At 59.2% G+C, this 24,361-nt stretch overlaps 5 protein-coding genes across 9 annotated transcripts in view; 1 reads left to right on the top strand and 4 right to left on the bottom strand.

The window, feature by feature from the left end:
• The window catches only part of RUVBL2 (RuvB like AAA ATPase 2), a 67,112-nt gene that overhangs the window by 12,001 nt on the left and 30,750 nt on the right, over positions 1 to 24,361 (top strand). The window contains exons 9-15 of one of the 3 annotated variants that reach the window (XR_009255808.1): positions 305 to 428; positions 652 to 746; positions 838 to 956; positions 2,738 to 2,857; positions 3,227 to 3,369; positions 3,753 to 3,867; positions 3,971 to 4,090. The exons of 1 other annotated variant lie outside the window; for it this stretch is intronic. Coding sequence is in view for 1 of the 2 variants with exons in the window: in XM_058707262.1 (XP_058563245.1) it covers positions 305 to 428; positions 652 to 746; positions 838 to 956; positions 2,738 to 2,857; positions 3,227 to 3,356; positions 3,753 to 3,867; positions 3,971 to 3,996 (729 nt within the window). In the remaining variant the exon portion in view is untranslated. Of the gene's footprint in view, positions 1 to 304; positions 429 to 651; positions 747 to 837; positions 957 to 2,737; positions 2,858 to 3,226; positions 3,370 to 3,752; positions 3,868 to 3,970; positions 4,091 to 24,361 lie in introns of those variants that run through there. One more of the 3 variants, XM_058707262.1, reaches the window with a different exon arrangement.
• On the bottom strand, positions 4,192 to 5,965 carry LHB (luteinizing hormone subunit beta; the record flags this gene model as incomplete). Its single annotated transcript, XM_058708801.1, has 3 exons — positions 4,192 to 4,509; positions 4,801 to 4,971; positions 5,858 to 5,965. Coding segments are annotated over 3 exons (522 nt in total), but the record flags the coding sequence as incomplete, so codon positions are not given.
• SAXO3 (stabilizer of axonemal microtubules 3) lies at positions 5,950 to 9,269 on the bottom strand. Of its 2 annotated transcripts, none has more exons than XM_058707272.1 (5): positions 8,784 to 9,269; positions 8,301 to 8,501; positions 8,025 to 8,186; positions 7,156 to 7,283; positions 5,950 to 6,688 (listed from the first exon to the last, which is right to left on the bottom strand). In XM_058707272.1, exons 1-5 carry the CDS (start codon positions 8,937 to 8,939, stop codon positions 6,283 to 6,285), a joined length of 1,053 nt encoding a protein of 350 aa, XP_058563255.1. In that variant the 5' UTR covers positions 8,940 to 9,269; the 3' UTR covers positions 5,950 to 6,282. The 2 variants fall into 2 exon arrangements, with proteins under 2 accessions (XP_058563255.1, XP_058563256.1); XM_058707273.1 differs by having other exon boundaries at positions 5,950 to 6,646; positions 8,784 to 9,267.
• Positions 10,628 to 13,628, bottom strand: NTF4 (neurotrophin 4). 2 transcript variants are annotated; one of them, XM_058707276.1, is made up of 3 exons: positions 13,397 to 13,628; positions 12,245 to 12,368; positions 10,628 to 11,579 (listed from the first exon to the last, which is right to left on the bottom strand). In XM_058707276.1, exon 3 carries the CDS (start codon positions 11,565 to 11,567, stop codon positions 10,935 to 10,937), a length of 633 nt encoding a protein of 210 aa, XP_058563259.1. In that variant the 5' UTR covers positions 11,568 to 11,579; positions 12,245 to 12,368; positions 13,397 to 13,628; the 3' UTR covers positions 10,628 to 10,934. The 2 variants fall into 2 exon arrangements, with proteins under 2 accessions (XP_058563259.1, XP_058563260.1); XM_058707277.1 differs by lacking the exon at positions 13,397 to 13,628 and adding an exon at positions 13,180 to 13,363.
• Positions 15,712 to 21,422, bottom strand: KCNA7 (potassium voltage-gated channel subfamily A member 7). The gene is made up of 2 exons (XM_058707261.1): positions 19,558 to 21,422; positions 15,712 to 18,607 (listed from the first exon to the last, which is right to left on the bottom strand). The coding sequence occupies exons 1-2, from the start codon at positions 20,374 to 20,376 to the stop codon at positions 17,792 to 17,794; spliced, it is 1,635 nt and encodes a 544-aa protein (XP_058563244.1). The 5' UTR covers positions 20,377 to 21,422; the 3' UTR covers positions 15,712 to 17,791.

Here is a 24,361-nt window from a genome sequence, read left to right as displayed (position 1 = left end):
CTCACCCCCATGGCCCAGAACACATGTCCCCGGCACTCCTGGTTCTTCCCTGCACCCTCTGGGACAGCCAGGGCCCTTCAACGTAGCAGTTTGCTTGTGAAGGCCGAGGTCCTCCAGGAATCCCCGGTCCTTCAGTGCTCTCGAATGCCCTAGCTGCGACTGCCTCTTGGACCTGGGGTTTCTAGATCCTCCGCTCCATTTCAGGGATCTGGTCTCCCTGCCCCCCACCCCCAGACAGCCCCTTCGGGCCCCCCTTCCATGCTCTTCTCTGCTCTTGTCTCTCCCACCCCTCCCGGTCCCACAGACCAAGTTTGTGCAGTGTCCAGACGGGGAGCTCCAGAAACGCAAAGAGGTGGTGCACACCGTGTCCCTGCATGAGATCGACGTCATCAACTCCCGCACCCAGGGCTTCCTGGCTCTCTTCTCAGGTGGGGCCCCTTAGGGTTGCCCGATGGGGGGCACGCGTATCCTGCCATCACTTCTCCCTGGGGTCTCTCTGGTTCTCCTCCTCTCTGGGATGTTTCCCAGCCCTTCTGTCACTTTGCCACTCCGGTCTTGGTCTCTCTTCCCTCTGTCCCTGGCGTCCCGTCTTTATCTTTGGCCACTCTCCGGCCCTGGATCCCTGTCCCCTGACACTCCCGCTTCCCACAGGCGACACCGGGGAGATCAAGTCAGAAGTCCGAGAGCAGATCAACGCCAAGGTGGCTGAGTGGCGTGAGGAGGGCAAGGCGGAGATCATCCCTGGAGTGAGTACTGGGGGAGGGCAGGTGGCTTGCGGAGGGGGGAGGCGGGAGCAGAGAGGCCTGGGGGGTGGGTTTGACCTTCAGTGGCTCCCAGGTGCTGTTCATCGACGAGGTGCACATGCTGGACATTGAGAGCTTCTCCTTCCTCAATCGGGCCCTGGAAAGTGACATGGCGCCGGTCCTCATCATGGCCACCAACCGAGGCATCACCCGGTGAGCCCCCTCAACGGCCCCCGGGGAAACGGGGTGCCCCGGGCGGTGGGTGTAACCACAGGACAAACAGGACCTGTTTGTTGAGCTCCCTGCCGGGACCTTAAACAAGGTAGGCAGGCAACTCCGTTCCACGAGGAAGTCGAGGGACCCTGTTCTTTCTGTCTTTCTGTTTCTGTACCCTTTGCGGCTACGGTTCCCAAGCTGTGTGCCGGGGCATCCCCGGGGCGCTGCAGAAAAGGCACAAGTGCTGCGGGATGTTTTAAGTTTTTGAGGGAAGCACGGTGACCCGTGTTGGACACTGCATAAATCACTCCAGTTAGGTCACTTAGACCAAACTGCGTAATAGCACTTAATATTTCTTTGGGCCCTGAGGGCGCCACGGAAAAATTCTGGACACACGAAGTGCCCCAGGTTCTGGCAAAGCTTGGAACGTCTGCCCTCGGGTGTTGCCACTACCCCTGGCCCTGGTGCTCTCTTGTCTGCCTTGTCTGCACGGGACGCCTTCTGAGACAGGCCGCAAACCCACTTGCTCCTCGTTATTTGCACGTGACCTATTTGGGAGTCTGCGTACTCTCCCTGAAATTTACTTGTAACTCCCGAGTTGGGAGTCGTGGCACTGTTGTGCTCCTGTGCAGACGCGCAGAGTGGCAAAAAATTTGAGTCCCCTGATGTGGACGTCCCAGACTCAGGTCCGACAAGGTGACATTCTGCCTTCTAGTCTCAGCTCGCATGCTGCAAACGCGTGTTCTTTTTGTGATCTGTTTATTGCCACGTTGTCACACTTTATGCTCTTGGTTGGTGATGGCGTGTTTGTTTAAGTTTATTTATTTTAGAGAGCGAGAGTGAGCAGGGCAGGGGCAGAGAGAGACAGAGAGAGGGAGAGAGAGAGAATCCCAAGCAGGGTTTTCACCGTCAGCACAGAGCCAGACGCCGGGCTTGAACTCATGAACCATGAGATCGTGACCCAAGAGGAAGTCAAGCGTTGGATGCTTAACCGACTGAGCCACGCGGGTTCCCCAAATAAGATGTCTTTAAACAGGAATTCGGCGGTGCCTGGGTGGCTCAGTTGATTAAGCATCTGACTCCGGCTCAGGTCATGATGGCACAGTTTGTGGGTTCGAGCCCCGCGTCGGGCTCTGTGCTGACAGCTCAGACCCTGGAGCCCGCTTCGGATGCTGTGTCTCCTCTCTCTGCCCCTCCCCACCTTGTGCTCTGTCTCTTGTCTTTTAAAAATAAATAAACATTTAAAAAAATGCGGGAACACATAGAACCAGGTTATATGTTGGTTGACAAAATTTATCGTGACCACATAGGCCCACAAGAACCTGACTGGATTTCCCCTAGAAGCAGGGGTTCATCGTTTGCTAATGAGCATTTGCCCCACTATTCAGAACGTAACTGTCACGAATAACGAGGCCCCGCTCAGTTCCCTGGCACCTGCCACGTGCCGGGCTTGTGCTGGGCCAGGTACAGCAGGGAACAGGACCGGTGCAGGCCCTCCCCCTATGGAGCTGGGCGTCCCACAGGGGAGTAGGACCTTGATCCAGTAATCCTGGACATAGACACGTAGCTAAAGCCACCCCAGCTCTACAGGGGCGGTGACGCAGTCGAGGGACGGCTGCCTGGTGGGTGGTGCAGCCGTGAGCTGAAGGTTAAGTGGTATTTGCCCAGTGAGTGGGCTGCGGTGGAGGGGAGGGGGTGGGGTACTCCAAGTAGAGGGCACAGAGCGCTGGGTTCTGGGCGCATCGTCCTGACGGCCCTCCCTTCCCCCTCCTCCCCAGGATCCGGGGTACCAGCTACCAGAGCCCCCACGGCATCCCCATCGACCTCCTGGACCGACTGCTCATCGTCTCCACCTCGCCCTACAGTGAGAAGGACACGAAACAGATCCTCCGCATCCGGTATGCACGGGACCGCCTGGCGTCCTGGGGTGGGACCAGGCCTCGGGCCTGGGCGGCAGGGCCGGCGTCCACCCTGTCTGGCAAGTGGGGGCAGCGAGGTCTGAGGAGGGGAGGCCTCTGGGCCTGCAAGCGGCCAGGCTGGGCTGGGCATCCAAGCAGTGGCCTCTGATCTGGGGGTGGGGGGACCACAGTAGAGAAGGGAGGGCACGAGCCAGTGGCTGACACTGGGGGGTAGGACCCTGGACGGGGAGGGTCTGGAGGCCAAGGACCTGGATTCCACGCGACCCCAGGACGCCCAGCAGTGCCCAGGGCGGGGGTGGGAGGGGGCAGCCCCGGCTCACCCCCCGCTCCCGCCCCGCCTGCCGGCAGGTGCGAGGAGGAAGACGTAGAGATGAGTGAGGACGCCTACACGGTGCTGACCCGCATCGGGCTGGAGACGTCGCTGCGCTACGCCATCCAGCTCATCACGGCCGCCAGCCTGGTGTGCCGGAAGCGCAAGGTCAGCCCGCCGAGTAAGCACGCGGGGGCCAGCCTGAGCGAGTGAACGGCGCGCTCACGGCTCCAAGGGCTGAGAGTGGGTCGTTGCCTTCAGTCCTAGAACATACATTTGCAAAGGCGGGGGGGGTGGGGGGGTGGGACTGCGGTCTGTCGAGTTTATACCTGTATCCCCCGGCCTGACACGTGGCAGGTGCTTAGTAAATGTCTGGCAGCTAGAAGTTAACGCCATTCGGTCCATTTTACAGATGAAGAGACTGAGGACCGGAGGGGTTGGGCCCACAGCGGGGAGGTGGCCGAGGAGGGATGCGTGCTAACCCCATCCCCCCCGTCCCCACCGTGACCTACCAATCCGGTGGGGGGGGGGGGGGGGCACTGAGGTCTTGTCATCCCCTCTCAGGGCACGGAAGTCCAGGTAGATGACATCAAGAGGGTCTACTCGCTCTTTCTGGACGAGTCGCGCTCTACACAGTACATGAAGGAGTACCAGGATGCCTTTCTCTTCAATGAGCTCAGTGAGTGTCCCCTGCTGCCCCTGCCCCTCCCCCCCCCCCCCCCCCCAGTCCCAGAGGGCTCAGTCCCAGCCCCCTGACCGCATGGCCTTCCTTCTCCTCACAGAAGGCGAAACCATGGACACCTCCTGAGCTGATGTGACCCTCGCCCTCCCTCCCCCCCCCGCTCTGTTTTCTATTGGAGTTCTGACACTGTGACTTTGTATAAAATGGTTCTGATATCGGACCCATTCTGAGCCTCTGTGTGTGTGTGTGTGTGTGTGTGTGTGTGTGTGTGTGTGTACATACTCATACGCGTACCCTAAGCCTGACAAAAGACAACCGGAGTGCAGTGTGAGAAGCTTTTATTGGGAGGGGTAGAAAAGAGCGGCTGCTGGCTCCAGGCATTGGGGTGAGGGGTCCTTAGAGGAACGGGAGGCCCGGGAGTGGGGGGCGGTCACAGGCCAAGGGTTGGGCCCTGGGACCCCCACAGTCGGAGCTGCTGAGGCGGCAGGGCCCGCAGCGACAGCTGAGGGCCACGGGGAAGGAGACCACGGGGTCCACACCCGGCGGGCATCCGGGGAGCCGGACGGAGGCAAAGCGCAGTTCACGGTAGGTGCACACGGGCTGGGGCACAGGGGGCAGGGCTGCCGGCAGCACTCGCATCTGGAGGCCAGGGTGGGGATGAGGGGGACGTGGTCAGGCCCCCCCCCACCGAGCTCCGCCCCGCTGTGCCGGCCCCCCCCCCCCCACAGGTCCGGCATCGTAGCCGACCCTCTGCGCTCTTCCTCCCTCCCACGTGCCCAGCCCCTGCGGGAGGTGGGGGCAGGCCACCCTTCTGTCCAGGCTGCCATTTCCCATTTTCTGTGGGCCTGGTCCTCAGTGATCCACTCTGGAGCCGAGGTGGCAGCACCGATTCCAGGCCCCCGCCCGTCCATCCCCACCCCCGCAGCTCACCATGCTGGGGCAGTAGCCGGCACAGATGGTGGTGGCGAAGGTGACACAGACAGGGCAGGCCTCGTTCTCAGCAGCCAGGGTGGCGTTGATGGGCCGGCACAGCGGCCGCAGTGGCCCCCTGGATGTCCACACCCCACCCACATTCAGCAGCAGCCACAGCAGCAGCAGCCCCTGGGACAAGGCCAGCGTCTCAGGGCCTGCCAGACACCGCTACCCTGGGCCCTTACCCTCCCATCCCTCACACGAACCCGTTCAGGGGCCCAGCTCCCCTGCCTGACGTCATCCATTCAGGGCCCGTTCATCCCACTTGGATCCCCTGCCCCAATACTCAGGAGCCCCAGATCGTCCCAACCCCTCAGCTTCCCACCCTCAGGCCCTGTTCCACCTGCTTCCTCCTGGCAGGAAGCCTGCTGGCTGTCCACACCCTTCCAGAAAGAAGCCTCCTCCATCAAGTCACAGGACTCTCCCTCTGTGCCAGCTGTGACCTGGAAGGAGTTGCAAAGGGCCTCGGGGACCCCACAGCCTTACCTGGAGCATCTCCATTCTGGGTGCCTCCCCTATGATGTTTACCTGGTCTTATACTTGCAGGCTGTGGGGGCGGCAAGGCCACTGGGGGTGGTGGCATGATGGGGTAACCTGGACACTAATCCTTCCGGGGGCGAGAAACGGAAAAGGTCAGGGAAGTGTGCGGGAGTGGCCCCTGCCCCCACGCCCCGAGTGGCTCCTGCTTCTCGGTGCGCCCAAGGTGAAGCTGACTTCCCTGACTCAGCCGTCAGATGCTATGTCCGGTGCCAGCGAAGTCCTGTTGGGGTCATAGGAAATAGGCTATGGGGAGACCCTGGCCTTGCCCCTGATGGTGTAGCCCCGCCTCCGCCCATCAGAGTGGGAGCCAGGGGAAGGCTGGAGCTGTCCCTCCAAGGACCCTCGAATGGTGATCGGCTCAGACCTCAACCCCACTCCATCTGCCACACACTGAAAGCCATTCCTGTGCCACAGCCTAACCCCAGAGGGGGCGTGGCTTCAATACTGGATTCTGTGCTCAGGGGCGGAGTCCCACCTGTACGCAGACGTGCCTTCCCTCCACGAGGGGTGGAGCGGGAGCCCCATCTCCCGCACACTCGGGCCCCCAGAGCCGAACCCAGCAATGAGCACGGTTAAGGCTATTTTAACTCTGTCGTTGACTAAGGTAAACTCGCCCGCTCTGTCGTAGAGGGCGTGTCCCGCCCGCGAGCCCACAGCCCCAAAGTATATTTTCCAGGCTCAGCATCCATCCTCGTCCCCAACCCGGTCACCCTAGTCAGTCTCCGGTGGGATTCGTCCGGCTCACGCCTAGTGGGCGGGTCCTGGCCTCTGTCTCCCTCCCACGTGATGGGCGGGCTTCCCGACCATAGCCCCGCCCAGTGTGCCCCCCAGCCGGGGTCTTCCAGACTCGGCTCCGCCCCCGCCCGGGGGCGTGTTCTGGGCGGGGCCGGCGCTGCCGGCTCAGATCGCGGTCAGCTTCATGCTGCCGTAGCTGGAGTTCTCAGTGCGGTAGGCTTGTGGCACGCTGTAGATGCCCGACACCGGCTTCCAGTGGGGGCCGCCCCAGGGCAGCTCCAGAGGGCAGAAACGATCGAGCCGGAGGAGCGGGTGCAGCGGGGGTCTGTAGGACTCCTGAGCCAGAGACAGCGCCCCACGGTGCGGCACGGCTAGCGTCGCCGGGCGGACGTGGGGCACGCGGATCCCTGGCGGCCGAGAGGAGCGCAGACGGGGCGGCCGCTGTGGGTCCCGTCCCCAGACCTGAGGCGTCTTCTGAAAGCTCCAGCAGGTCAGCGAGTCCTTGCGGGGATATCCAGACAACTCCTTCCTGTTGGTGGGGAAGGCAGGAGAGGGAAGGCACCGTTGGATCCTGGGGACAAGGCTGAGGTTCAGACCTCGGCTCCTGAGGAGCCTGTAGACGCGAACTCTGCGTTCCGAGGCGAGGACACATTTGTAGGACTCGGGGACCCCTTATGAAGGATGGGAGTTGGGGATGCCTAGCCTCGATTCCTGGGCCCTCGAGGTCCTTAAGGGCCGGGAATCTAGAATTTTCGAATCCTTGGGAAAGAGTATCTGGGAACCAAAGCAGGTCCCGCCCGAGACCCTTGGAGCCCCGCCCCCGGTCCAGAACCGCTTCTAGGACGAGCCGCAGGTCTCATATTCCTGAGAGCTCACACTAGGAATACCTGGGCGCTGAAAGAGGTAGGGGCTGGGGTCTGAACCTCTGGTTCTCGAGCGTGCTGGAGCTGAAGACTGAGGATAACTGAGTCGGACAGGGGGAGCCGACACCGGGGTTAGGTGTGCTGGCGGCGGTGCCGAGAGAGGACCCAGACTCACTTCGGATAGGCCCGGAAGTCCTTGGCCGAGGTGGTCAGATAGAGCTGATGGCGGTCCAGGACGCCCTGGTCAGATACCGTGAAAGGCTGGCCGGACCGCTCGGGGTTCTTTGTCCAAGGGATTAAAGCCTGCGGAGGATGGGGGGGGGGGGGGGGCGGGGGAGGAGGGATGAAGCAAGGTTTCATACCCATCCCAAGTCCGGGGTCCCAGGCTCAGGATCCCTCTTCCCTGGATGAATCCGAATCCTTCCTGACCAGTCGCAAGCCAGAACACTTTATCTTCGTTCCCCCAAATCAGAGCCCTTATGAGGGTCACTCCAAAATCCAAACACTTGCGGGTCGTCGAACACAAGGCCCAGCCGCCCCCCCCCCCACCGCCCCCCAAAACTTTGCCAGCTCCGCCCCCAGACTCAGCTTCCACGTCCCGCCCCTGGAATTCAGTCGCGGGTAGGACAAACGTACCTCTTCGCTTCATCCTCTCTCTAAGGAAGCCTAGCGCCGCCTCCCGACCCGATCTGGTCTCAGAATATTCAAGGCCCGCCCCCACGCACCTTCCGCTACCTCGCTCCGGGACCCCCTCCTCAGAACCCCCTCCCTGCCCCGCCCCGGGATTTACTGGTCGCGGCCCCGGCTTCAGAGCTGGCATTTCGGTCTCAGTCCCCTCCTCCTTCTGGCCCCACCTCAAGGCGTCCAAGCTCCACCCCCAGGCTCTGTAACCTGATTCCATTCCAGACCGTTTAACCCCGACCCCAGACTCAGAATTCCCCGCCCCAGGCTCTCCTAGTCTGGTCCCAAGCTTTGAAGCCCCTCCGGCCCCTCCTCAGGCGCTACAGGCTCTGCCCCAAGGTGGCAGAGGGTCTTCTCCGCTACCTGGGAAGGGCCTCCGCGGTGGTGGTCCGCAAGCTCCAGGGGCTGGGGCCCGACGTAGAAGGTGGGGCTCCGGTCCGGGCCCGGCCGGCCGGTGTACTGAGCCCTCGTCTCACTGCAATGGTGCTCTCTGACCAGCGGGAGGCGCCAGCCGCGGCTTCTGAGCTGCGGGAAGGCGACGCGGGGACCCAACGTGAGGGTGCCTCGTGCTCCAGCGCGTTCCCCACCCCTGACCCCCTCCCCCCCCCCCCCGCGGACCTCTGCATCCCAGAACCTCACCTTTTCTCCTAAATCCTTGATCCCCACAGTCCGCGTGGGGTCCGAAGGCTCTGGGGCCCTGGGCTGTGCGTAGGGCCCGCCGTGGGTCTTGGGCACGGAAGCCGAGCCATAGGTGGTCTCCCATCTGCTGATGACCTCGTCAAAATCCCAGATGTGTAAATCCTGCTTTGCGGCCGGGGGCAGGGGCTCCGCGACCGTGGACTGGGGACAAGGACGTCGGCTAAAAGGATTCAAGTCTGGCCCGCGAGCCCTGATCTCTCCCCGGCAGTCCTCAACCCTTTCCTCCCAGGCGTCCACGTTCGCTGGCCCCTCCTCTCTCAGACCCAGGACTCTGGGACCCTCCCTCCTCCTTCAGTCAGAGAGGAACCCGAGCGCCCTATCCGCTTTTCTCTCAGCAGGTGTCTGGATCCCCAGGCCTCTCCTTCAGACACAGGAGTCTGGGCTCCCAGTCTCCTCCTGGCCAGGAACCTAGGGTCCTCTTACCTGCACAGTGGGCGGGGGAAAGGGAACAGATGGGATAATGTGGTGGGCGACACCACTGCTGGTGAGATGCCAGTTGGGCCAGGATTCAGGCACCTCGGTCCCAGAGACTGGGGACCATGGCAGACCATAGCGTACAGCCAGGGTCGGACCAGCCATGGTCCCACCCCTGTGGGGTAGCCCAGCAGGAGCAGGCTTGTTGTCGCTGTTGCCCCAGGTGACAGGACCCGCCCACCCTGAACCCAGCCAATGGAGGGCCTGCAGGTGTGTGGATGGTTGGATAGAATGAGAAAGAGACCAGGCAACAAGTGACAGGGACTTGGAGAGAGGGGGCACAGAAACGCAAGAGAAGTGGAGAAGAGTCCCAGAGAGAGAGAAGGATGGCCAGAAAAGGGGGCGGAGGGGAAGGGGGAATAGATCAGAGTTTTAGGGAATCTTAGAGACACAGAGACCCCAGGTTGGAGGAGACAGAGGCCACCCACTGCCTCAGGGAACCCAGGAGAAACACCACCCCCCCTTTCCTACAGGGTCCCAGCTCACTCAGCCCCCTCCTCCCTCTGCCAGGCCTGCCTACCTCAGGGGTAACGATTTCCAGACTTCCCCAGGGCTCTCCCTCCCTCCCCGCGTCTGCTGAAGGACTCAGCCTGGGCTTTGGCTTCGTGCGTCCTGCCTGCCTTTGATTTGGTTGAAAACTTCCACCTGGATATGGGGGTGGGTGAAGAGGGAGAGACCCACAGACAAATACACAGGGAAATACTTAGCAAAAAAGGGAAGGGAGGCGATGTGGAGAGAGCTTTGAGGAGGAAGAAAAATGCACTCAAGAATGGGTGAGAGGCACTGAATGAGAAACAGAGGTAGAGAGCTACTGACCCAGAGACAAGAGACAGGAAGAGAGAGAGAGAGAGGGAGGTGGCAAAAAAAAAAAAAAAAAAAAAAAAAAAAAGAGGGTGGGGAACCACAGATCTAGAAACACGGAGATGTAGAAACAGAGGCAGCCAGTCCCTGCCTGGCCCTGCCACCCCTACCCTTCCCAGGGGCCCAGTCTGGGTTGGTGGGGGATGGGAACGTTGGTTCTAAAAGAATATGTGTGTGTGTGTGTGTGTGTGTGTGTGTGTGTGTGTGTGTGTGTTAAGTCTTAAGATATGGACTGGTGATACATGAAGGGTTACCCCTGACTTCCCTTGGTACTTCCTCACTTTACAGGCCATTTCGTCAAGGCCTCTGCCTCCTCGGCTCCCATTATTTCAACCCCACTGACCCATTCTTCAGATGGGGAAAAGTGAGGCTACCTTCTGCAGCCTGGCACAGGGTCCCACTGACCCCCCCTCATTCAGGCCTCTGGGGCCACTTCTCCTTTTGGGTTTTCCTGGCCCATTCACTGTCCACATGACCCCTGATTCCAGCCAGGAGTCAGGTCAATTGGTCAGAACCTCATGCCACACTCAAGCCGGACACTTCTAAGGTCTATTTCTTTCCCAATATGGGTACAAGTTGGGACAGAAAAGGGAGTAGAAACCTGACTCCAGCTCCCCAGTAGGGCCAAATTCTCTAGTCTCCTGACCTCCGGTCAGTCAACCTTGCTTTTGCTCCTTCTGTGACGGGTGACTCACTACCTCAAAAGAGGACGTTCGAAGCCAACACTTGCCCCATGTGACCACGTAAGATTTCTCATTCAAACCCGACCTCCCAGCTAGTTGCCTATATGTTCCAGTTTTTATGCTCCCCCACCCACTTCTTGACAGACCACTTCCTCGTCACTCTCTCCAGGGTGAGCAAGATGCCTTCTGAGATCAAGTGGTTAGCAACTGAGAAGCCAAGGGCCTCTGATGGTCGAATCCACTAGAGTCGATCTGACAAATTGTGTATTCGCGCTGATAAACAGTAGACGCTTGGCAAAATTGGGCTATTATTATCATCATCATCACTACCCTCAAGTTCATCCAGGAGAACTCCTACTCATCCTTCAAAACCCCATTTGGTTCCACCACCTGTCTGGCATGGATTGAGCTCTCGGAATCAGAAAGCTGTGATTGTGTGACCATTCCACAAGTTCCCAAACCGAGGCCCGGAGCGGTCAGGCCACCCCTGAGGTCCCTCGGGATCCAGCCGTCTTCTTCCTCTGCCTGCCCCGTTCCTGGGCATGGGCCTCGGGCCTCAGGCCCGACCAGTCCGGCTGAGGAGCGTGCAGACGCAGGCAGTGTCAATTCGAATCCATCGCCAGCCTACGCGGCCCTGGGCATCAGCGGTCAGTGCCCGCACGTAGGACTGCTTGGCTTTGCACTCAGATACCCAGTGCCTCCGGTCCACACCCCGGCAGCCCCCTCCTCCCCCACCGGGGCCACCTTCCTCGGTGCTGTCAGCCTTGCAGCGGGTCTCGAAGAAGTACTGGCGGAGGGGACTGCCACCAGCCGCGGGAACCTCGCCCAGCACCTCCACCTCACGCCCACGCAGGTCCACGGCCGTCCGGCGGTCTGTCACCCAGCCGCTGACCGCATCGCACACAGCCAGCTCTCCCCGGCGACTTGCGGGTGCTGTCTCGCTCGCCCCTCGCCGGCTGCGGTTGGCAGGGCGGCCTGCTGGCTCCCCAAAAGTCCCGGCCTCCAGCAGGAAGAGCAGAGGGGGCCCGGCGGGGGTGCCCCTGGACAGGACTACTCGGGGGGACAGGAGGTCCCACTCAGGGGCTAGAAAGGGGGGCAGTGGTAAGGGTGGGGGGTGGGGCTCCATTGGAACGCTGGGGAGGAGGAAAAGGAGGAGGATGGGGAGGGAGCAGGAGGGGCTGAGGAGCATCTCGCTGAGCACCTGAGGACGGAGGGGAGAGCGGGCATTAGAGGTGAGGGTAAAAACTGAGTAGGGGACGGGGGGACGGGGGGGGGGGGGGACAGCAGTTGGGAGCTCCAGGCGGACCTGGATGCCAGAACCAGGGGGAGGCCCTTGTTCTAGAACCTGAGGAGGGGGACCTTATACTCTAGGACTTAGATACTGCCCAGCTTCTAGATTAATCACAATTGTTCTACTACTATTGCTAATAATAGCCAACAAATCAACGAATGGAGAAACACAGGCTGAGAAGTGAGGGACTTATACCAGGCCACACAGCCAGCCAATACCAGAGGCAGGACTTGAGCCCCGTCGTCGGAACAACTCCATTCTGCCTCCTACCTCTACACCCCCGAAGAACCCTAAGTCCCGCAGCCTAGAGGAGGTGGGAGGTCTCAAAATGCTGAGAAAGGCCATGTCCTGGAATCCTGGCAAGACCCAAGTTCAGCTCAAAACTGCCACTGAGAAGGCAAGACATTTCCTCTGCTATGCGGGGCCTCAGTTTCCCTGTCCCAGAAATCGGCCAGGGGCTGGGAGAGAGCGGTGAGGGCGTGGATGCTTCAGTTTGTCTGCAATATTCTGGAAGTCTCTGGTTCTGGGAAAGAGTGGTGTGGAGGGGACTGGGAAGCAGCAGGTGGTTACCAGACCTGTCAGCACCTCCTCCACCTCCAGGCTCCAGGGCTGGGGGCCCCCAGGCTCTGGGGGGCCCCGGTGGGGGACACAGGTGGTCCCCTCCTTCCTGACATCTCAGGAGAGGGTAGGGGCAGCCATCTAGGGGAAGAAGGGAACAGGCAAGTTATATGGGCAAGTGGGGGGAGGGGACGCGAACACTCCCCTTCTCTGTGTTCCTCTTAAAGTGTAGGGTACCCAGGAGTCAAGGCCGCGCCCCCTTCCCTGGGGCCCCTTCCCTGACCAGGTGATGGCTCCTGGCTGGGATGGGAAGCAGATGGGGGAGGTGTGGGGAGGGGCGAGGAGGGCGGTGGGGGGAAGGGGTGGGAGGGGTAGAGGAGGCTGGAAAAGATTACATCCTCCACGGCCCATTCATCTCCCAGACAGGGCGGGGGCGGTGCTCGTCTGGACCCCCGGGTCCCTGAGGGCCCACACTCAAGAAGCCCTGGGTCCCTGAGGCTGCTTCCTGGAATGTTCTATCCTCACAGGACAGGCCAGGGCCCGTCCGACACTTCTATTGCACATACCTGGAGTGGCTGCCTGCTTTGGCTCGGAGATGGGGAAATGGAAAAAGGGGTGTGAAGGGACCCAACCACGCTGATCCAACCTGGACCCGGAGTGTAGATCCCCAGCTACCTCCTCCCTCAGGCCAGAAAGTCCTAGCTCCCAGCTCCCACCTTCCCTGATCAGACCCTAGAGCTCTGGTTCCCAGCTGCCTCCCCTTTTTCACGGGTCCAGATCCCCAGCTCCCTCTCTCACATGCAGGGGTCCGGGAGCCCCGCGCCCTCCTCCCTCGGACCAAGGAGTCCAGGCCCCCACCCCCCCCCCACCCCCGCCCCAGCGCCCTCCTCCCTCGGACCCGGGAGTTCTGGAGTTTAGGACCCTCCTCCCCAGGGACCCCCCGAATACGTACTCCCAGGCCCCTCCTCCCAAAGAAGATTTAGGCCGGGGGGTCCGGTCTCCCGAGACCCTGACGGGGGCGAGCGGCTGCATGGCTGGAGCACTTCCCTCCTGCCTCAGTTTCCTCCGCCAAGCCCCGCCCCCGCAGGCCCCGCCCCCGTCCCTCCCTACCCGGGGGCCGGGCGACCCGGACGCCGGAATCCCGGGGGAGGAGGCGCCGAGGCTCTCACCTGGGGCGCCCTCTTCGGCTCCTCGGCTGCCCCTGGCGCGGCGCGGCTCCTCCTCCCGCTCGCTGGCTGCGGGGACGCCCGCTCGCCCGCCGGCTCCTCGCTGCACACGCTCCGGAGGGCCCGGGCGGGGGCGGGGCGGGGCGGCGCCCGACGGCGGAGGAGGGGCCGGGGGATCCCGCCTTCCACACGCGTGCCGAGACCTCGGGAGCCCGGCCTGGCTCGCTCAGCTCTTGGCCCGCCTCAGCCCCGGGAGGCCAGGCGCCAGCCCCCTTCTCCCTCAGCCCCGGCAGCCGGGACCCCTCCCCCCCCCAGCCCCCTCCTCCCTCAGACCCAGGAGTCCCGGCCCCCAGCCCCCTCCTCCCGCAGAGCCAGGAGCCCTGACCCCCAGCCCCCTCTCCGTCAGACCCGGGATTCAGGTCCCCAGCCCCTCCTCCCTCAGGCTAGGAGTCGGGACGCCCAAGGCGGTCCTCCCTCAGACCCAGGAGTCCTCACCCCCAGCCCCCTCTCTCCGCAGACCCAAGGCTCCTGACCAGCAGCTCCCTCCTTCCTTAGAGCCAGGAGTCTGGGCCTGAGATTCCCTTGCCTTGTGCTGCCAATTAAGTGTCAATCCCTGGGCAGATTCCCCCCCTCTGCTCTCATCCCCACTTTCCCAGGAGCTCCAGGCTAGACATTAACCAGCTGGACTTGGGCAGCGATAAGGCCCGAGGCCCAGGGAGACAGTGGATATGGGGGAGCTCTCCCACAGAGTCCTGTCTGCTGGAATTTCCTGGGTGGGGACTGGGGAGAGGGTCTGTCCTGAGCTCAGATAAGAGAAATTCAAGGTATTCTAGGGCACAGAGACAGCCAAGGGTATGACTTGGGAACACGATGACCTCTGCCCAGAGAAAGAAAATGAATAGTGAGGGACAAAGGGAGACATGGGAAGGGCACATAAACAGAGAGAAAGGGGGGACAGAAACCCAGAGAGAGAAGACCCAGAGAGGGAAGGGGACAGAATCCCAGAAGGGGGACGGAGACCCGTTGAAAAGAGAGAGACCCTAAGACAGACTGAGGTCAGACGGAGTCCTGGGACGGGCAGAGCCCTTCACCCCTCCCCGGGAGCTATTTCAGGAGGAAAGCTGATGCCCATCTGGGGGGGGGGTCATCCCATACCCCTCCCTCGGCCTAAATATAACATGGCAAGGTGGCAGGAAGGGTGTCCCCGGATTAGGGTGTTCCCTCCTTTTCCCCAGCCTAGCCAAGGCAACATAGAAGGCGCCTACAGTTGTTTATTGGGGGGGGGGGGGGGGAAGGGGCACTTCCCAGCCTTCGAGTGTCCCCTCCGGTCACCTCCATGACCTCTCCTGGCTTCTCCACCTCTTCCTTAAGCACCCAACACATCCCACCCCCTACCAGAGAGACTCTAAGTAACTTCCAGCCTCTGATGGAGTAATACAGGTGAGTTTTCAAAGAAAAGTAAAACACTCTCTGTGCCCCTCCCTCTGGATATCTGGCCCTTCCTCCGTGGTTGCCTTCCAGCTTCTGTGGATCCCTTCCCTCCCCCCCCCCCCCACCGACACACACACACACACACACACACACACACACACACACACACACACACACGCCGGCCTCTGACCCCCTCCCAGGTCACTGCTTTCCTTCTACCTGCTCTCCCTCCTTCCCCTGGGTGTCCTCTCTCCAAGTCTTGGCTCCTCTCTGCATGGGCTTTCTCCTCTTTGGGTCTCTGTCCTGGGTCCTGGACTCCGCCTTGCGTCTGTCACTGTGAGGAGGTCTGTTCTCCAGTTCTGTCTCCAAACGTGTCTTTCTCTCCATCTCAGAGAGAAGTGACTACCTAAACACTCTATTATTTTCTATCTTTATCAAACCCTGCCCACGATAATCTGTACTTTCTTCCATCGCTCTGTATGGAAAGGTGGTTGGGTTAAATCAGGGGTTTCCAAACTGATTTTTTTTCTCTCTCTCTCTCAGAGAGGGAGAGTGTGCATACAGGTGCAGGGGAGGGGGGGCAGAGGGAGGAAAAGAGAGTGAGAGCATCTTAAGCAGGATCCACACTGAGTGTGGGGCTCGATCCCACAACCCTGGGATCACGACCTGAGCTGAAATCAAGAGTCGGACGCTCAATAGACTGAGCCACCCAGGTGGCCCTCCCGCCGACCCACGCTGAATTTCTTAGCTGCATTCTGAGTTGCCAAGAGGGACCCCATAGAGGTGTGTGTCCCTCAGACCAGATCCCCTCGGATGCCTCACATTGAATCTAGGTAAGTTGCAAGTGGGGGGAGGGGTGGCAATAGCTAAAAATAACAACAACAACATTCTGTAAACCACTGGTTTTAATAAATTAATACAAGTAAAGTACTTTGAATGATGCTTGGCACATAGGAAGCCCTATATGTGTTGGCGATTGAAGCATCCTGCGTCCTCCTCCTCCAAATGCCCTTTGAATACCAAAAGTCCTCTGAAAATGTTTGGCTTCGTGACCTAGGGTAACACCTTCCCCTCTGAGCCTCAGTTACTTTGTGAGAAACGAGGCTGTAGGATCCAAGGAGGACCCGTGCCTTCCAGCAGGCTGATGCGGCCGTGGGGTCAGGCAGCCTGCCCCCGGTCCTGGACCCTGGGGATGTGCCACGAGACCTTGGGAAGCCACCCCCGTGATCTGAGACTCTGGTTTCTCCCCTGGAAAATAGAGTGTCAGTTTGTCTGACAGCCTTCCTCAGCTGTGGGAGGATGGGGTGGTGCGCACTGATTTGAGATCTTTGTGATTCTGTGGAAGACAGACTGTGCGTATCTCTTGGGTTCAGAGGCGCTGACTTTTTCTGCCTTTTTCTTTCTTGGTTACCTTTCTCTTGGGGGCGCTCCGGTCTGTTTCTAAGTCTGATGTCTGTCCCTCTCTGGGTGCCTGACACTCCCCCCCCCCATCTCTGTCTCCCACTCTTGATCTCTGTCTCCCTCTCCCTTTGGATTTTCTGCCCCCCGCCTTCCTGAGTCTCTGTCGTTCCCTCTCTCTGGGTCTTTGTCTCCTTCTCCCTAAATCTCTCTTCCTCTCTCTTCGGGTCTTTGTTCCCTCTTCTCTGGGTTTCTATCTCTTTCTCTCTCTGAGTCTCCATTACCTCCCAGGTCTCTGTCCCCTCACTTGTGTTTCTGTCCCCCTAACATGTCCTATACACAGTACATACAGTTTGTCCCCTTTTCTCTCCCCTTGTGGCTCTGATCTCCGTGTTTGGAAGCGAAGCTATAGGAGAGGACAGATAGAGAGGGTTTGAATGGCAAAACGATGCAGGTGTAGGGTAAATGGAAGGAACATCTGCATCTCCCTAGCTCCCCCAGAGGCCCTCTGCGTGAACAACTGAATCCATGGATCCAGAACCCAGCCCTGCCCCTTATGGTAAGTGACACCAGGCATGTCAGTTCAGTTCGTCTCTCAGACTCCATAACCCCACACTTGCTCCCTGATACATGATTCCCCCCCCCCCAAGTGCTCTTATTCTTGGGTCCTGGTGCTACCAGTAAATGCAGAACAAACCAACATGGCCCTATGGAGCCCATACACACAGTCCAACTCAACCTAACATTCCTACAGGACTCACAACGACACAACTTGGTGTAACTCAACTCAGCACGGCCCTACAAGACTCACGCGGTTATACAATTCAGTACGGTTCATCTCAGTGTAGCCCCCTAAACTTCCAGCTATGTAACTTTACACAATTCAACCCAACAGAACCCTGAAAGATTCCCACAGTCATACATTCCAACCCAACTTAACTTAACGTGACCTGGAAAGCTCACATTCGACCACTTGACTCTTTGGATTTCTACATGACTCACAAGTTCACAGAATCTAAAATAACATAGCCCTACAAGAGTCACAAAGCCACACAACTTCCAACGTGTCTCAACTCAACTCCACAACACCATGCATGAACATGCAGTCAGTCCCAACAATGCCGTGGATGACCACCTCCCTTGACCCAAAATGGCCCCAGGGGATGCATAAAACCGCAGAATCCTGCACAATGCAGTTGGACAAGATTCACCTAGACTCAACAACACAGCCCAACCCAGTGAGGACCTAAAAAACACAACCATGGGATCAAATCTATGTCAACACTTACCACAAAAGGCTCCGTAAGTCTTGCACAACCCAAAGCAATTTAGACCAATGGAGTCTCTCCATCAACTCAGTATAACTCGTTGCCATTCACGGTCACTTAAGGAAGTACCCATAGGAGCTACCAAACCGCAACTCAAGACCCAACAAGACTCAGTGTTCCCCAACTCGTTACCACTTAACCTAGTTCTTCCTCTACCCAACCCCCTCCCCCTAACCTTCCCTTCTCCCCCTCCCTCCCTCCCTCCAAGGAAACGTGAGGTCCTGCTGACCTCCACAGTCCCTCACACTTCGGTGACCATGTGTTTCCCAGGGGGGGCCCAGAGCGGAGGTGGTAGCTCAGGCATCTCTCCGTCCACCAACCCCCCATTGACCTTGCCCTCCAGTGGGCCACAGGGCTGCGTGTCCACATGGCTGTACATTCCGGCCTCTTCGCCCTCTGTCTCCCTGTGATAGAAGTAGCTGAAGTTGGAGACAATGACCGGCACAGGCAGGGAAATGGTCAGCACACCGGCGATGGCGCACAGAGAGCCCACTATCTTGCCACCCACAGTGACGGGTGCCATGTCTCCATAGCCGACTGTGGTCATGGTGACCACCGCCCACCAAAAGGACTCAGGGATGCTGGTGAAATGGGAATCTTCCCGGTCGGCCTCCGCAAAGTAGACCGCGCTGGAGAAGAGAACCACACCGATGAAGAGGAAGAAGATGAGGAGACCCAGCTCACGCATGGAGGCCCGTAGTGTCTGGCCCAAGATCTGCAGGCCCTTTGAGTGCCGGGACAGCTTGAAGATCCGGAAGACGCGCACCAGACGGATAACTCGTAGTATGGCCAGTGACATGGCCGGCTGGCCCACGCCCCGTTGCCTGGCTAGCTCGGTGCCTAGCGCCACAAAGTAGGGGAGGATGGCCACAAAATCGATGAGGTTCATCACGTTCTTGAAAAAGGCCGCCTTGCTTGGGCAGGTCGCCAGGCGCACCAGTAGCTCAAAGGAGAACCAACAGATGCACAACGTCTCCACCATAAAGAACGGATCATCGAAGGGCATGCGAGACAGGGTTCCGGGCACTGGGCTGGAGCCATTCAGCCGAGCAGGGAACTGCAGGGAGGAAGGGGGTCAGAGAGGACCACACCAAGACTGGAACACACTAGAACGGCCACATTTATGGTTTAAATGTCCAACTGCTTCTGTGCAAACTGGTCAGTGGTCACTGCTCCCAGGCCTCCAGTGCCCCAGCTGTCCTAGACTCCTTTCCAGAACCCTGGGGATCATCCCTGCATGGCTGACTGTAGGGTCCCTGATCCTTCACTGGTGGGGCCTCCTAGAATGGTGCCTGAGTGAGACTCAGTCTCTTCCTTCCCAAAGTCCCACCGCAGCACTGATTTTCCAGATGGGGAGTGTCGCCACCCTGGTCCCACTTCCTCGTGCTCTGCCCTCCCTACCCCCAGCCCAGACTCTAATGGTTAAAGGCCTTCTCTGAACACCGAACCCTGCCCTCATGGCCCTCAGCCTGACTTTATTTGTGCTGGGTTGCTCCTACCTCAGCCTTCAGGCCTCACTCTTCTGTCTCCAGCTCCCTCCAGCCCATCCTGCTCTTGCTTACTGCCAGCCGCACGGACCCCTGATTCTTCAGTCTCTCCTCCCTTGCTTCATTTCTTAACGTACCTGCCTTCCCGCCCTCCCGCCCTCGGCCAGCCCGTTTCTCACCTGCCTCAACCCCACCCAGTGATAGGAAGGTCCTTAGGCCCCGCCTCCATTAAGCTATCCCTTCCCGGCCCCCAGCCCAGCTTTTGAAGGTAAATTCCCCTGGTCAGGCCCGGTCCCTGGGTTGCCCACCTCTCAAGCCTCTTGCCCCACCTGTGATTGGCCGCTCCCCCAACAAGCCCCCCCCCCCAATGCCCCGCCCGCCCATAGCCAGGCCCCACCTTCCCGAGAGGCCCCGCCTCCCAGTGCCCCTCACCCCCGCCTTGTAATTGGCCAGATCCCCGTGGACCCCGCTCAGCTCCTCCCAAGCCCCGCCCCTCTCCACCGAGGACACGCCCCCTCACCGGGCCGGCAGCCGCCACGGCAGCGAGCCCCGGGTTGTCGCGGTCGTTGCGGAAGTCGGGCAGCGTCTCGAGGCAGAAGACGACGATGGAGACGAGGATGACGAGCACGGAGACGACGGCGAGCACGCGCGCGGCCTGCGAACTCTCGGGGAACTCGAAGAGCAGCCAGAGCTGGCGCGCGAAGGCGCGGCGGGGCAGGGGGCGCTCGGGCGGCAAGGGGCAGCCCTCGTCCTCGCGCAGGCGCGCCAGCGCCGCCGCGCCCAGCCCGTAAAAGGCCACCTCCTCCAGGAAGACGTCGAGCGGCACGTGCGCCGGCCGCCGCAGCCGGCCGCCGGACTGGTAGTAGTAGAGCACGGCGTCGAAGCTGGGCCGGTGCCGGTCAAAGAAGTACTCGCGGCGCGCGCAGTCGTAGAAGCGGTCCCGGCGCGCCGGGTCCCCTAGCAGCGTGTCCGGGAAGCGGCCCAGCGTCCGCGCCCGCGTCTCGAAGCGCAGCCCGGCCACGTTGAGCACCAGCCGCTCGCAGCAGCCGCACGGCGGCGGGCACCGCGGCTCCATGGCGCGCGCAGCCCCGGCGACCCGCGGACGGACGTGTGGCCCCGACGCCCGACCCGGCCCGGCCCCGCCTCGGCCGCCGCCGCCGCCGCCGCCCCAGGCTGGTGTCCGGTGTCCACGCGTAAAAATAGCCCGGCCGTCCGGCCAGGGCGCGGGGGAGGGGGCGCCTGACCCTGGAGGGGCAGAGGGCGGCCGCGCGCCCTCTGCCGGGGCGCCCGCCCTCCCCCCCAGCCGCCGCCGCGCTGAGCTTGCTTTCTCCGCGCGCATCCGCTTTCGGGTCCCCGTTCCCTGTTTCGCTCTCGCCCGGGACCTCTATCCCTCGTCTCTCCGGGTTTCCGTGTGTGTCTCTCGTCTCTTTTTATGAATTGCCCAGCCTCTGTGCTGGAGTCACAAACTTCCACTTTCTTTCTTTCTGTTATCTTCTGCATCTCTGCGTCTGGCTATGTCTTCATTTTGGGTGTCTGTCGAGGGGTGTATCTCTTGAGTATCTCAGTGGGTCAGTTATCTCTGAGTTTTGCAATTCTAGAAGACTCAGTGCTTGGGGGTCTCTGTCAGTAATCTGTATCTTGGTCTGTCTGGATCTCCGTCTTTGACGCTTGTATCTTAGGGGTGTGTCTGTCTATCGCTGTCTCCCTTGCTATCTGTCTCCCCCCTCCGTCGGAGTCTCTTCTCATGATCTCTTTGGACTCTGTGTCTCTCTGTCCCTGGGTTTCCCGGGGGGGGGGGGGGGCTCCCCTTTGGGTCTGTTTCCCTGTGTTTCGGAGTTATGGCGAGTTTCTGTCTCAGGGCCTCTGGAGGACTCCGAGTGTCTGGAGTCCTCTCTCTGAATCTCTTTCTGACTAAAACTGTAGATCGGCTCTGCCACCGGCCTGGTGGTTGCCCCGTTCTGGAGACGCTCCAGCAACTGCAAACCATGAGCCTGTGCGCCCCACACCCGGTTCCCTCGCCGAGGTCTCCCCCTGTCTTCTCGGTCAGACATCCCGAGACCCAGGGAAGCCTGAGCTGTAACCCTGGATAGTGGAAACAGAGGCCTAGCCTGCCAGGAACAGGTGGGGGGTGGGCTGGGGAGATGCCGCAGGGTCACTCGAAGGGACCAAAGGACAGACAGACGATGGCCTTCCAGCCACCGGTATCCTATGACACCGCGTAAAAATAGCCCCATCTGATAGGCTTGGGGGGAAGTGGTGGGGATAGGTTACCCGGACTCCAGGGAATGGGGTCCCGCGCGCCCTCTGCTGGGCAAGTGCAGAGAAGCACGAAGGTTACTCCCTCCGAATGTAGGCCCTCTTCGTGTGTAATTTCTGGGAAGCTATGTCACCATCCTTCTGGATTTCTGTGTCCCTCTTTCTGGGTCTCTGTCTTACCCCTCTCTGCGTCTATGTCTCTGTCATTCTCAGAGACCCACAAGGAGACTCCTTTCTGTGGGTCTCTGAACTCTGTGAACTGAACCCTTCTCCCTGCAGCCATGCCTTACACCCTCATACCTTGCACCCTCCTTAACGCACAGGTGCTCCGCCTTGCCGTTTCTAGACCGTTCTTCCTCCCTCTGACTTTTAATTTTTTTTTTTAAGTAAGCTCTACGCCCACCATGGGGTTTGAACTCACAACCCCAAGATCAAGGGTCTCGTGCTCTACCCGGCCAGCCAGGCACCCCCTCCCTCAGCTCTTTTGAAGCTTAACCTATCCACGGACACTTCCCATCCTTCCCTACTGAACTCACCCCTTCCCTTCTGGCCACTCCTACTCTTTCATGGAAGATTTGAGAACCTGGCTTCCTATCCCTCCTAAAACTACTGTCATAGGGGCGCCTGAGTGGCTCAGTCAGTTAAGCCTCCGACTTCAGCTCAGGTCACGATCTCGTGGTTCTGAGTTCAAGCCCTGCATCTGGCTCTGTGCTGATAGCTCAGAGCCTAGAGCCTCCTTCGGATTCAGTGTCTCCCCCTCTCTCTGCCCCTCCCCTGCTTGCACTCTGTCTCTCTCTCTCTCAAAAGTAAATAAACATTAAAAAAAAAAAAAAGGCAACTTGCAGCCCCACTCTTTTCCTTGGGACACCCGCCCAGGCCAGGCCAGATGGTGAGGTCCACGTGGAGAGGACCCCGGGTTCTTGGCTCCCGGCCGAGGCTAAACTCACAGTTGAGAATAAATCAGGCTTGTGAGTGAGCCATCTGAAGGGCCACGTTCTCCTGCCCCGCTGATGTTCCGGGAGCAGAGGTAAGACCTCCCTCAGCCCCCCACCCCCCACCTCCCTCTAAACCCTGCCCTGATCGCAGACCTGGGACTGTAATAAATGATCTTTGTTGTTTTCAACCACGCAGGCTTTCGGTGGTTTGTCAGACACGCTGTGGCAATAAATAACAGAAACATGGCCTCTCGGTACACAGAGCCCATCATGTCACCCATCGTGCTCTCTCGCCTACCCCAAGCCATCTGCGTTCTTTTTTTTTCTGGAAGTTTTATGAAGCCGCAATTCACATACCATAAAATTCACCCATTTCACCTGTGTGACGCTGGGTTTTTTGCGTATTCCTAAGAGTTGCACATCCCTCCAATCCACTTGAGAATATTTTTGGTAACCCGCAAAGAAACTCTGCACCCCTTATCTGTCACCCTCTAAACGTGCCACCCGCGTTCATGGTCATATGCTCGTCCTTGTCATTGCCGGTAACGACATACCCTCCAAACAAACTGTTTTTATCATCCCGTGCTCTCCTTTTTCCCGTCAACTGAACTGAGAAACTTTTGAGCCTGCCAGCACATAACAGTACATTGACCCTGTTATCTTTTCTTTTCCTTTTTTCAATTTTTTTTAACGTTTATTCATTTTTGAAGGAGGCAGAGCGTGAGTGGGGGAGGGCAGAGAGAGGGAGACACAGAATCCGAAGCAGGCTCCAGGCTCTGAGCTGTCAGCACAGAGCCCAACTCAGGGCTCGAACCGACGAACTGTGAGATCATGACCTGAGCCGAAGTCGGACACTCAACCGACTGAGCCACCCCAGGTGCCCCGACCCTGTTGCCTTTTCATTATCTCTGGCTCCCCCACCTTGTCCTCACTTCCCTCTTTCTCCTGCTTCCACTGTTCATGGGCCACCGATAAAATCCCTCACTTTCCTATGTCTTAAACTCCCTTGCCCTATGACCCCCTCCAAGGCACCGTTGTAGCCGAACTCCAAATCCTTCTGGTAAATCCTTCTCTCATCTACTCTGTGCCTGGCCCTGGGGAGCCTTGACGGGGGCTGGACCTTACATCCCAAGCCCTGCCTGCGACCCTGGTACGTTTCCCTCAGCAGTGTACCCTCTGCCTCCCCAAGATGGCTGTTCCCCATCTCTGTTCTTAAATCCCCCATAGCATCCTGGCCCTCCTTACCCTCAGTAAGCTGATCACCTCACTCATTCTACTGAAAACACAGAAGTTACCAGAACCCCTAAAGATGTCTACCTCCTAATCCCAGGGACCTTTGAATCTGTGACCTTATATGGCAAAAGTGAGACTTTGTGGATGCGATTAAATCAAGGCTCTTGAGTTGGGGAGATTCCCCGGATGATCTGGGTGGGCCCAATGAAATCAAGGGTTTTTATAAGAGGAGGGTGGGAAGGTCAGATTCATAGAAGATGTGAGGATAGGAGTAAAGGTCAGATGGAAAAGATGCTACAATGTCAGCTTTAAAGAGGGAGGAAAGGGGGCACCTGGGTGGCTCAGCCGGTTAAGCATCCGACTCTTGATTTCCAGCTCAGGTCATGATCTCATGGCTTCATGAGTTCATTCGTGAGTTGGAGCCCCTCTTCGGGCTCCATGCGGACAGCATGAAACCTACTTCGAATTCTCTCTCTCCCTCTCTCTCTGCCCCTCCCTTGCTCTCTCTCTCTCTCCCTCTCAAAAATAAAAATAAAAATTCTTGTAAAAAAAAAAAAAGAGAGACAGAAGGGGAAAGGCATCTGACTCGGTCAGTCGGTGGAACGTGTGACTCTTGATCTCAAGGTTGTGAGTTCGAGCCCTAAGTTGGGTGTGGAGATTATTTAAAAATAAAATATATATTTTTTTTAAATGTTCTTGGGGCACCTGGGTGGCGCAGTCGGTTGGGTGTCCAACTTCAGCCAGGTCACGATCTCGCGGTCCGTGGGTTCGAGCCCCGCGTCAGGCTCTGGGTTGATGGCTCAGAGCCTGGAGCCTGTTTCCGATTCTGTGTCTCCCTCTCTCTCTGCCCCTCCCCTGTTCATGCTCTGTCTCTCTCTGTCCCAAAAATAAATAATAAAT

Source organism: Neofelis nebulosa, chromosome 17 (assembly GCF_028018385.1).
Source record: "Neofelis nebulosa isolate mNeoNeb1 chromosome 17, mNeoNeb1.pri, whole genome shotgun sequence".
Taxonomy (NCBI): Eukaryota; Metazoa; Chordata; class Mammalia; order Carnivora; family Felidae; genus Neofelis; species Neofelis nebulosa.
The sequence above is the reverse complement of the archived record's forward strand: the minus strand, read 5'-3'. Positions and strand labels throughout refer to the sequence as shown.

Bases quoted from the DNA above. Each gene is read 5' to 3' on its own strand.
- NTF4 (XM_058707276.1), bottom strand. From the start codon at position 11,567: ATGCTCCTCAGCCCCTCCTGCTCCCTCCCCATCCTCCTCCTTTTCCTC.
- SAXO3 (XM_058707272.1), bottom strand. From the start codon at position 8,939: ATGGCTGGTCCGACCCTGGCTGTACGCTATGGTCTGCCATGGTCCCCA. The intron at 8,502-8,783 runs GTAAGAGGACCC...CCTTGTCCCCAG, and splicing joins TTCCCCCGCCCACTGTGCAG to TCCACGGTCGCGGAGCCCCT. The intron at 7,284-8,024 runs GTAGCGGAGAAG...CATCCTCCGCAG, and splicing joins ACCGCGGAGGCCCTTCCCAG to GCTTTAATCCCTTGGACAAA.
- KCNA7 (XM_058707261.1), bottom strand. From the start codon at position 20,376: ATGCGCGCGGAGAAAGCAAGCTCAGCGCGGCGGCGGCTGGGGGGGAGG. The intron at 18,608-19,557 runs GTGAGGGGGCGT...TCCTCCCTGCAG, and splicing joins CCGTGGCGGCTGCCGGCCCG to TTCCCTGCTCGGCTGAATGG.